General features: G+C 35.2%; 1 protein-coding gene across 8 annotated transcripts in view; it reads left to right on the top strand.

The window, feature by feature from the left end:
* TBC1D32 (TBC1 domain family member 32) overlaps positions 1-12544 on the top strand; it is a 261800-nt gene that overhangs the window by 34342 nt on the left and 214914 nt on the right. For all 8 annotated transcript variants that reach the window (XM_054558089.2, XM_024248559.3, XM_054558087.2 and 5 more), the window contains 3 exons: positions 1093-1152; positions 5931-6021; positions 8407-8547. In XM_054558089.2, coding sequence (XP_054414064.2) covers positions 1093-1152; positions 5931-6021; positions 8407-8547 — 292 coding nt within the window. The remainder of the gene's footprint in view (positions 1-1092; positions 1153-5930; positions 6022-8406; positions 8548-12544) is intronic.

Raw genomic sequence — 12544 nt, 5'->3', positions numbered from 1 at the left:
TATTGCCTAGGTTTTCTTCTAGGGTTTTTATGGTTTTAGAGCTTATGTTTAAGTCTTTAATCCATCTTGAGTTAAGTTTTCCCAACACCATTTATTAAATAGGAAATCCTTTCCTCGTTGCTTGTTTTTGTTAGGTTTGTCAAAGATTTATTCTTTTTTTTGAGACGGAGTCTCACTCTGTCACCCAGGCTGGAATGCAGTGGCACAATCTCGGTTCACTGCAACATCTGCCTCCTGAGTTCAAGCGATTCTTCTGCTTCAGCCTCCTGAGTAGCTGGGACTACAGGTGCACGCCACCACTCCTGGCTAATTTTTATATTTTTAGTAGAGAGGGGTTTCACCATATTGGCCAGTTCGAGACCATACTCGAACTCCTGACCTCGTGATTTGCCTGCCTCATCCTCTCAAAGTGCTGGGATTACAGGTGTGAGCCACCGTGCCTGGCCAATATTTGTATTCCTAAGTGAAATGAAGAAACTATATTTTGAACACTAATGATATCTTATATAATCCAGCTAAACAATATTTATAGTTTTCCCTAGCTTTGTACAATGCTATGCATTTACATGTTTTAATTACATCTATATTTTGCTCCAAGGAGAGATTTAAAGCTCTTTTGACACTTTGAATCATTTTTAAATATGGTTGGCAGAAAATGATTAGGGTACTGTCACTTTGGAGCATTTCAGTGTTGGCAGATTTCTGCACATGTAGACCGTACAGTATCCTCTTCAGTATAAGAGTTGTGCTTTTTAACTTTTTTTCCCCACTGTGTATCTTTTTTTGGATTCTGTCATAGGTATACTTTTTTGGTGGTGGTTTTAAAATAGTTTAGCATGGAAATTGGACACAATTGTTGGATAGAATGTTCTTCTACTGGTCAGTCACTAAATGATCTGCAAGTTATTTGCATTCTTGTGATTGCTATGCTCCTAATACAATGCACACATAAACACCTGTCTGTCATTGACTATAATGGTTTAAACCTAAGCTATTGTGTGATTTATGATGTTGTCATTAGAAATCATGCAGGAAAAATAGATTTTGAGTGGCACAGCTTGAGTATTAAATATCATTTCCTTTTAATTTTAGCATGCACGTTATAGCAGAACTACAGTATTAAGACTTCTTGAAAAGAAATATAAGTCTCTGGTAAGTCTGTAATTCTGTTTTTATGTTGAGAAATAATATCACCAAAATATATATGATGTAATAACTTGACTAGGTAAAGTTGTGTGGTGATAATTAATATTGGATAATGAAGCAATTCGCCTTTTATGTGATCTTAAACTACCATCCTGTGACACATAAAGGGATAAAAATAGAGACTTAAAATGAATGCAGTCAGGATAACAATTAGAAAATATGTTTTATATATATAGTAAATTGGCTTCTATACATAACAAGCTGGTTTGAGAGAAGCCATATTTTTAAGCAGTAGCATGTAGTTCGATTCAGATCAAGTATTCATAAAGCCATTACTTCTATAATATAGACCCGTGTTTTTCAGTGAAAATTACATGGCAAAACTCAAAATGATAAATACTTTTGCATTTTCAATAATTGGTTTGAGTTATACCAAATGTAGACTTAGTGCTCTAAAATATGTTAGGAAAATCATCTACATTTGTTACTATTAGTAGAACAATGTGTAAGGGTACTGAAAATAATTAAAAAGAAATCAGTAAGTCTAATAAATAATTGACAAAATGAAAAACAAAATTTATTAAGACATTCAAATGTTATACTGATATAGCTTTGGGTCAATAAACATCTTTTATGTAGTTAGGCAGAACCTTGAGTTTGGAAGTTAGCTGAAGAAAAGATTCCGGAATTGTGATTTTTGGTTGAGTGCAGTAGAGCATAAAATGAAGGAAGGAGAACAATAGTTGTTTTGTGTTTGAATCAAGAGAATTGAGCAGCAGAAGAAGAGAGGGATATTGAATAATAGGATAAGAATTTATTTGTAAAGGTAAAATATACTTCAAAATTTTTAAATAAATTGAATTTAAATAGTTTTTCCACATTTGATTTTTCTCTCATTCCCATTTTAAATAAAAATTTGTTGTTGCTTTATGAGCATAGACTGTTCTTGCTAGAATAGAGAAAGGAAAAATAAAGAACAGGATGATTTTCTCCATGGTTTATGTAGAGATAATGACTCACTGTTGCTATCACAGAGGCCCCAGTGAAAGTATTTCAAATAAGGTTTTTTATAGATTAATTCTTAAAATTGGTTTCTTATTTGAAAAGTTAACTATACCTTGACTTTTAACCTGCAAATGGAATTATGTCATTATAAATCATCTTAATATTTTATCAACTTAGTCAAATATTTTATTTTATGTATATAGTATGTCAAACTTGCTTGACATTTCAACTTAAACCTCATTTGCACTAAAAAGCTTTCCTACATTTAAAAAATATCAAAATATTATTCATATTATATTTATTTTCTTAAAGTAAACTTGGCCCCACTTTTGAAAAGAAACATTGGGGAAAATGATGCAAGATCTGTTTATTCCCATTGTATTTTCAGAATCAAGGGTCAAATTTTTTGCATCTGTGATGGAAATTGCAGACCACTCCATCAATTTGTGTTTCTGTTCTATAAGAGATTCTTGTATAAGAACTTTACTCATAGCAGCCTGTTTAGCACAATGACCTGCTGATGTATTTCCTCTAGCTCCTCATCAGTGCTCTCTGATGTCATTTTCTGCAATGATGAAATATCTGTGTTGTACAATACGGTAACCACAAGCCACATATGACTCCTGAAAACTTGAAATGAGACTAGAGTAAATGAGAAACTGTATTTTTAATTTTATTTAGTTTTTATTAATTTAAATTTAAATAGGCATGTGGTTGGTGGCTACTGTATTTGTGTGGTTCTATTCTATATTATGTTTATGACATTTTTAGTAGGTAGCATTAAGCTATCAATTTTTCTATATGCTGTTGGTTTTTTATAGATATCCCTGAAAAAGTTAAGATAGTCTTTGTTCCCATAGAATCTGAAAGACATGAACTGGTTAAAAGTTTTGGCTGTCAGCGTAAATATTTAACCTTTAATTTTTAACAGTTTGAATCTTGATTCAGTCAACCCCTAAAGGAATGGTTTCTGAAATGGTTTTATGTAGTGCCATTTTTACTGCTCTCTGAAAGTCATTTTAAAAAATGACTTGACGGCTTGGTTATTTAAATTCTCCCTTAGTTTTTCCTGTCTTATTGTATTTAACCTTTTTTAAAATTTCTGTCTTAGGGGTTAACAATTAAATGAACTGGCTGGTATATATTTGATAGTATAGGGCAATAAGTATCAAATACAATCCTGAGTTTTATAGCAAATTTCTGTCTGTTTTCACAGGGGTTAGAAAATTGATACATTATACTCTCAACTTGACTCTTTAAATTCACCTACTATAGATCTGCTTTCTGCTACTGTGGTTTAAAGGGATGTCATGTAATGTGATTGTTCATGTCCTGAGATTATTCCTTTTCTTTCCTGTGATTGCTACCTTTTCTCAAATAAAGATAGCATGTTTAAGAAAATATAAGGGAAAGAGTAGAAGGAAAAGAAGGGAGTGTAAGTAAGTGGATGGTGAAGATAAAGCTGGGTAGTAATGGATGCAAGGAGGGTGGATTTCTAAAGGTTTGAACGAAAGAGTCTTTGAGAGAGATTATTTTGGAGACAGTGTTTTGAGTTTTCAGTTAAAGAAGTGGACTATTGTTAGTTCTTTTGTCTTCTAATTCTTAAGAGCTTCTCTTAAGTGTATTATTTTATAAATTTTTCGTGTCAAAAGTTTCCTGAAGTGTCAGTTGTTATTTTAATCCACTTCTGTTTTGTTTTGTTTTTTGTTAGAAAATTGGTCAAAGGAGAAGTATTGAAGCAAAAAGATGTTTAAGACATTGTATAATAATGCAAGCAAAAGATGATGGAACCGTGGAAGAAGGATAAGACAGAATTGGGATAAATGGATGGACTCCAAATACTTTATTTAGAATGTAGGATTTAGAGGACTTTTGAATGAGGGGGTTGTGATTGAGGCCTCAGACAATTGATTAATGTCATTCATTGAGATAAGTAACACAGTAGGAGGCAACCATTTGCTGGAAAAGATAATGATTTTTAGATTTGGTAGATTTAATCATATTTGAAATGCCGATTTCTAGGAGGCATGGGTCTGGATCCCTGATGTTTGATTTAGAAAAGACACGTAGATATGGGAGGGGGAGGGAGTCCCCAAGACAACCCCCAGGTTTGATGATTTGCTAGAAGGGTTCATAGGATTCAGCATATAGTTATGCTCTCAGCTATCATTTATAACAATGAAAGGATACAAAGAAAAATCAGCAAAGAGGAAAAAGTTCATTGAATGAAGTATGGAAGATATGAAAGTATAAGCTTCCAAGAGTCTGTTTCCCACTAGAATCACATAAGACATGCTTAACTCTTTCAGCATTGAATAGTGGCAACTTATGTGAAATGTTATATACCAGGGAAGCTCATTAGAAACTCAGTGCCTGGTTTTTGTTTTTGAGGAGGGGGTGCTGATCACATAGAAACCCTCTGCCTGGTACATACCAGGGTCCAAGACTCCTAGAAGGAAAGCAGGTATTCCTCATAAACTACATTATTTGTGCAAACTTTGTCAGCCATTCTCAGTTCTCAGAATGATGAGAGCCCTCCTGAAATCCAAGTTCTAGATGCTATCAAAATCCCACCTTGTAAGGAGGCCTTTCTAAAGATAGAAGTCCTGCCATGTTACCTCTTTTCTGCATACAACTGAGGCCATAAGAAAGAATGAGTTGGGAAAATCCATTGATTCCTTGATGCTACAATTATGAACTTGCTTCTTTTCAAACCTTTATTTTTTTCCTATCTAAAGCTTAATTAATCATTCCTTTCACTTGGATTCCATCTGCTTCTTCCTCTTGTGTATTTTTTTTTCTATCAACTATCCCCTTTCTCTCCTATATAGTCAAACTCTTCCCCTCTGTTGGCTTCCCCCAGTAACATTTAATCGTACCCATATCCTTCTTAGCTGAAAAAGAGTTTAATCTTGACTCTAAGATACAGTTATTGGTCTATTTTTTAAATTTTCCTCAGCTGTCTTTCCTGAAAATAAAAATTATGCTAACTACCTTTACTTTTTCACTTCCTATTCCTTTATTTGGTATAGTCTGGCTTTATTCACCAAACTCCTCTGAAAGTGATCTTTTCAAGGTTACCAACAACTGCCTTGTTACCAGATTTAACAATTATCACACTGTATATCACTGGTGGCTTTTATTTTTTTTTTGGGAATCAGGATAAGAGGCCATTGATGGGTAGGCAGGTGCTGAGGAAAGGGGAGAAGGTTTGAAGTCTCTGCTTGTGGAGAATGAGAGGAGGAGTTAGAATGGAGACTAATAGGAGAATCACTGGGTACAGTAGGGGTTGGAGGTCATTTTTTATTGTGACTCTTTTCTTTGAATTATGAGATTTTTCTTTATCAGTTTTTAGCATATCTGATATTTGAGATGGAAATAAAGATGATCCACTTGATATTTTGCTAGCTGGGTAGGAGGAAAAGATTCTAAGGCAAAGGAACTGGACAAGATAGTTTCTAAGGTTATGGCCATGGCCACAGAGTTTTTGCATTTTTCATTATAAAATATAAAGTACATATTTATTTCTGTCCAATGACACCAACATTATAACATTATCATATTTGTTGGTCCACAAATATTTTCACAGTGTTCACCAGAGTGATGCCATAGGTAAAATGTAATTGAGGAGGCTGAGCTTTAAGGGCTAGAAAGGTACTGTACTAAATATTTTTCCCAAATATTTCTCCAAAGTATTTTTACAGCTTTGACTAATTTCTTTTAATTCTTGGACTTGAGGGCTGCAAAGTTCTGGAATTAATAAGTTATTATTTCATCAGGTAACTACAGCCATTCAACAGTGTGTTCAGTACTTTGAACTGTGTAAGACTAGGAAAGCTGATGAAACTTTGGGACATTCAAAGCATTGCAGTAAGTATTATTTCCTCTGTTACATACTTTTAAAAATGGTAAATTTTATTAGGAAATACAGTTTAGTAGGAGCTTTTATTTTTTAATGATTGTTAGTATGGTAAATTAGGTCACTTTTACTAATGATGCTGTAAAATATATTTTACACATTTATAAGATACACTGTAATCATTATTTTTTATAAAAGATCTACATTTGAAATTAATGTACAACCATACTGATTCTTATTAGATGCAGTTCTTCAATTCATACTAGGGCATATATCCTAATCTGTTACATTGCAACAATATACAGTCCATCCTTTCCCCTTCAGTAATGTATCAGTCATCTAATCAGGCATGTATGCACTTCAATGGGAAAAAAACTTCCATAAAGTGTTGTTTTTATTTTTGAACACCCCGTGTCACCCCGTGATCCTTCTTTGCTTATTCTCTGTTTGAGCTAAAATGTCCTGGATGCTTCGTAATCTGGCCCCAATTTCTTGATATAATCTCTTCTCTAGTTATTGACTAAAATGAATCTTCTCTTAGTCTTTTTTTTGTATACCAATGCCTATACAACATTATTTTTACTCCTACTGCCCCATCCGTAATTCCCTACACTAATAGATATCTTAGTTATCATGAAAGAAGAAACTGTATTTTATTTATTTATTTTTTTAGACAGAGTCTCACTGTATCACCCAGGCTGGAATGCAGTGGCATGATCTGGGCTCACTGCAACCTCTGTCTCCTGGGTTCAAGCGACTCTCCTGCCTCAGCCTCCCAAGTAGCTGGGAGTACAGGTGCCTGCCACCACATCTGGCTAAGTTTTGTATTTTTAGTAGAGATGGGGTTTCACTGTGCTGGCCAGGCTGCTCTTGAACTCCTGACCTCGTGATCCACCTACCTCAGCCTCCCAAAGCACTGGGATTACAGGCATGAGCCACCACGCCCGGCAGAAACTGTATTTTAAATTTCAAGGCCTCCCTGCTTATTCTGAATTTTTCTTGCTCTTGCTTATATCACACAATTGGCCATGTGAACCTGATAGCTTTTATTGTTCTGTTGTTTTTATGTTGTTTCCTTAAGCATATAGTAAGCTCCTTTGAGAGTATGATGATACCTTATACTTTTCTTCATTCTCAGGTGAATTTCTTTATCTAACTCAAAGCAAGGGAGATGATGATAGACCAATAATTAATGGGTTTCAAAAGCTAGTGTTTTGTAGGGGAGGAGAAAGTGTAGAAGTTATAATTTATTCTTCAAGAGAAGGAAAAGGACATATAAGTTCATATGTTATCTCATTTACAGACTTACAGATTTTTCTAATTTCTTGATATTAAAATGTAATATTTAGCTCCTTTCCCCTCATTACTTTCTTAGCCCGTCATGGTTTTGCTCTCTTCTCTATCTACTAAAGACCTCAGGGTGCTTCGTTGCATTTTTTTTTTTTTTTTGCCATGTTTTTAAAAAAATTCTTGCTCATTTCTCTTTCAGAGTTTTCTGCCTGCAGTTGCCCAACTTTAGGTCAATTCAATTCTCTATCTCTTCTGGTACTCAAGAAATTGAGCAGAGAGTATATGACATGGCTTGAGAGTAAATATATATTTTCTAACTTTAGCTACTCTCTCTCTGTTGCTTTGGAATCCTCCTAGATGTTCTTTCTTCGGCGTTCCATAACAGCTGTTACAAGTCCTTGTCAGTCTCATCGAACCTTCTGCTTTGCTCCTGCCCAATTCTCTCTCAGGAGGAGGAGCCCTTACTTACTCTTTCATTAAGAAAAATGGAACTTTCCAGATATGAATTCTCTAAATGTCTTGCTTCTTTGTATGCAAATACATATTTATGTGCCCTAATCAATATTTCCTTTTCTTAGCCTGCAAAGAAGAGATGTTTTGTTTTAGATTGGTGTCTTAATTCTGTTATCTTCTGTGTGTATATGTTTGAATGACAAATACATATTGGGAGATGTCTATATTGTAGAGATTCTAATTTCACTTAGACATGTGCTTGTTAATATGATCTTTTGTAATATTGGCTTTTAGTTGGTGGAATTAAACAGTAACTAACATTTTCTATTAACTTTCTTCTGCCCTTAACTTACTTTTGAAGTTCCTCTTCAGTGGCAGATAACTCTGGCAGTCTTATGGTATTTATTTTAGAATGGATACTATATGTATACTATTCTTTTCTGAGGCTGCTTTTTAAGATGATTGCTTTTCTTTGGGGATTTATTGTAAAGGATCTTAGGAAACAATAAGGAAAACAAATAATTAAAAAATTTTTGACCAATAATGTCTCCATTCTAGCCTGTAGCCTTGTTTAATGTCTAGAAGGGAATGAAGACAGGTACTGTAAAATATAATGATACTAAATAAGTGTTCTTGTTTGCTTCTCTTTTAAGGAAACAAACAGAAAACTTTCTACTACTTAGGACAAGAATTACAATATATTTGTTTCATTCACTCACTGTGCCTTGTAGGAAGATTACTGATCTATAAACAAGGCAGAAAACTATTTCCTATTAAGCTGAAGAATAAAAAAGGTAAGTACAATTAGGAGAAATAAATTTGTTGAGATATGCTAAGATTTATATATGATGGAGTATTCAAACTTGGAAGTTTGGCATGTTCCTTTCTACGGTACTTAGCTACATACCTTTTAGTCTATTGATAGCTTATACACTTCGAAGTATTTGTTTTCTTTTAGTTTTCAGTGTGTAATTCTTTCTACATGTTATTTTTTTTCTTAAATTATTCCTTCAGCCTTTAGGGATCCAGATATAGATTTAGAGCTAGAAGACCTTGTTTATAAACAAGCAGTTTATAAACTAGCAGTGATCTTTTGGGAAAATCACTTAACCTTTGTTGTTTCCATTTCTTTATCTGTAAAAATTGAATAGTGAAATCGGTAATATTTAACTTACAGAATTTTTGGTGATCACGGAGAAATGAGGTTTGCAAATACTGTTTTATAAACTGCAAAGCCCTGTGTCATTTTGTATATTACCATATAATTTTTACCCTAAGTCTCATTTACTTTTTCCCCATCAAACTTCAGCACATGCTGTTAGTATATACTTAAACTCTTAAGGGAAATAAAAATGATAACTAAGAATATAGTATATAGCAGAGACCAGCAAACTGTTTTTTAGGTTTTTTTTTGTAAAGCACCACATAGTAAATATTTTGGGCTGTTTTGGCCACATACTGCTTTTGTATATTCTCTCTGTGTGTGTACAAAAAAGAATTAATGTAGCAGGCCTGAAACAACTATCCTTAGAAAGGCCTGCTTGCAAGGTTGGACCTTGGCTGGGACCTAGGAACTTAGATTTCCTATTATTCCTAGAACTGTTGAGTGCCTCAACCGTGCACTGATCACCGCCTAAACTGTACAGTGTGATTTAGGTGGAGTACCTGGTTTTCTTTCTTTTCTTTTTTTTATTATACTTTAAGTATTAGGGTACATGTGCACAACGTGCAGGTTAGTTACATATGTATACATGTGCCATGTTGGTGTACTGCACCCATTAACTCGTCATTTAACATTAGGTATATCTCCTAATGCTATCCCTCCCCCCTCCCCCCACCCCACAACAGGCCCCAGTGTGTGATGTTCCCCTTCCTGTGTCCATGTGTTCTCATTGTTCAATTCCCACCTATGAGTGAGAACATGCGGTGTTCGGTTTTTTGTCCTTGTGATAGTTTGCAGAGAATGATGGTTTCCAGCTTCATCCATGTCCCTACAAAGGACATGAACTCATCATTTTTTATGGCTGTGTAGTATTCTATGGTGTATATGTGCCACATTTTCTTAATCCAGTCTATCATTGTTGGATATTTGGGTTGGTTCCAAGTCTTTGTTATTGTGAATAGTGCCGCAATAAACATGCATGTGCATGTGTCTTTATAGCAGCATGATTTATAATCCTTTCAGTATATACCCAGTAATGGGATGGCTGGGTCAAATGGTATTTCTAGTTCAAGATCCCTGAGGAATCGCCACACTGACTTCCCCAATGGTTGAACTAGTTTACAGTCCCACCAACAGTGTAAAAGTGTTCCTATTTCTCCACACCTCTCCAGCACCTGTTGTTTCCTGACTTTTTAATGATCGCCATTCTAACTGATGTGAGATGGTATCTCATTGTGGTTTTGATTTGCATTTCTCTGATGGCCAGTGATGATGAGCATTTTTTCATGTGTCTTTTGGTTGCATAAATGTCTTCTTTTGAGAAGTGTCTATTCATGTCCTTCTCCCACTTTTTAATGGGGTTGTTTGTTTTTATCTTGTAAATTTGAGTTCATTGTAGATTCTGGATATTAGCCGTTTGTCAGATGAATAGATTGCAAATATTTTCTCCCATTCTGTAGGTTGCCTGTTCACTGTGATGTTAGTTTCTTTTGCTGTGCAGAAGCTCTTTAGTTTAATTAGATCCCATTTGTCAATTTTGGCTTTTGTTGCCATTGCTTTTGGTGTTTTAGACATGAGGTCCTTGCCCATGCCTATGTCCTGAATGGTATTGCCTAGGTTTTCTTCTAGGGTTTTTATGGTTTTAGGTCTAACATTTAAGTCTTTAATCCACCTTGAATTAATTTTTGTATAAGGTGTGAGGAAGGAGTCCAGTTTCAGCTTTCTCCATATGGCTAGCCAGTTTTCCCAGCACCATTTATGAAATAGGGAATCCTTTCCCCATTGCTTGTTTTTCTCAGATTTGTCAAAGATCAGATAGTTGTAGATATGCAGCATTATTTCTGAGGGCTCTGTTCTGTTCCATGGGTCTATATCTCTGTTTTGGTACCAGTACCATGCTGTTTTGGTTACTGTAGCCTTGTAGTATAGTTTGAAGTCAGGTAGCATGATGCTTCCAGCTTTGTTCTTTTGGCTTAGGATTGACTTGGCGATGCGGGCTCTTTTTTGGTTCCATATGAACTTTAAAGTAGTTTTTTCCAATTCTGTGAGGAAAGTCATTGGTAGCTTGATGGGGATGGGATTGAATCTATAAATTGCCTTGGGCGGTATGGCCATTTTCACGATATTGATTCTTCCTACCCATGAGCATGGAAAGTTCTTCCATTTGTTTGTATCCTCTTTGATTTCATTGAGCAGTGGTTTGTAGTTCTCCTTGAAGAGGTCCTTCATGTCCCTTGTAAGTTGGATTCCTAGTTATTTTATTCTGTTTGAAGCAGTTGTGAATGGGAGTTCACTCATGATTTGGCTCTCTGTCTGTTATTGGTGTATAGGAATGTCTGTGATTTTTGCACGTTGATTTTGTATCCTGAGACTTTGCTGAAGTTGTCTATCAGCTGAAGGAGATTTTGGGCTGAGATGATGGGGTTTTCTAGATATACAATCATGTCATCTGCAAACAGGGACAATTTGACTTCCTCCTTTCATAATTGAGTACCCTTTATTTCCTTCTCCTGCCTTATTGCCCTGGCCAGAACTTCCAACACTATGTTGAATAGGAGTGGTGAGAGAGGGCATCCCTGTCTTGTGCCAGTTTTCAAAGGGAATGCTTCCAGTTTTTGCCGATTCAGTATGATATTGGCTGCGGGTTTGTCATAGATAGCTCTTATTATTTTGAGATATGTCCCATCAATACCTAATTTATTGAGAGTTTTTAGCATGAAGCGTTGTTGAATTTTGTCAAAAGCCTTTTCTGCATCTATTGAGATAATCATATGATTTTTGTCGTTGGCTCTATTTATATGCTGGATCACATTTATTGATTTGCATCTGTTGAACCAGCCTTGCCTCCCAGGGATAAAGCCCACTTGATCATGGTGGATAAGCATTTTGATGTGCTGCTGGATTCGGTTTGCCCGTATTTTATTGAGGGTTTTTGCATTGATGTTCATCAGGGATATTGGTCTAAAATTCTCTTTTTTTGTTGTGTCTCTGCCCGGCTTTGGTGTCAGGATGATGCTGGCCTCATAAAATGAGTTAGGGAGGATTCCCCCTTTTTCTATTGATTGGAATAGGTTCAGAAGGAATGGTACCAGGTCCTCCTTGTACCTCTGGTAGAATTCGGCTGTGAATCCACCTGGTCCTTGACTTCTTTTGGTTGGTAAGCTATTAATTATTGCCTGAATTTCAGAGCCTGTTATTGGTCTATTCAGAGATTCAGCTTCTTCCTGATTTAGTCTTGGGAAGGTGTATGTGTTGAAGAATTTATCCATTTCTTCTAGATTTTCTAGTTTATTTGTGTAGAGGTGTTTATAGTATTCTCTGATGGCAGTTTGTATTTCTGTGGGATTGGTGTTGATATCCCCTTTATCATTTTTTATTGCATCTATTTGATTCTTCTTTCTTTTCTTCTTTATTATTCTTGGTAGCAGTCTATCAATTTTGTTGATCTTTTCAAAAAACCAGCTCCTGGATTCATTGATTTTTTGAAGAGTTTTTTGTGTCTCTATTACCTTTAGTTCTGCTCTGATCTTAGTTATTTCTTGCCTTCTGCTAGCTTTTGAATGTGTTTGCTCTTGCTTCTCTAGTTCTTTTAATTGTGATGTTAGAGTGTCAATTTTAGATCTTTCCTG

This window comes from Pongo abelii, chromosome 5 (genome assembly GCF_028885655.2).
Source record: "Pongo abelii isolate AG06213 chromosome 5, NHGRI_mPonAbe1-v2.0_pri, whole genome shotgun sequence".
Classification (NCBI taxonomy): domain Eukaryota; kingdom Metazoa; phylum Chordata; class Mammalia; order Primates; family Hominidae; genus Pongo; species Pongo abelii.
The sequence above is the reverse complement of the archived record's forward strand: the minus strand, read 5'-3'. Positions and strand labels throughout refer to the sequence as shown.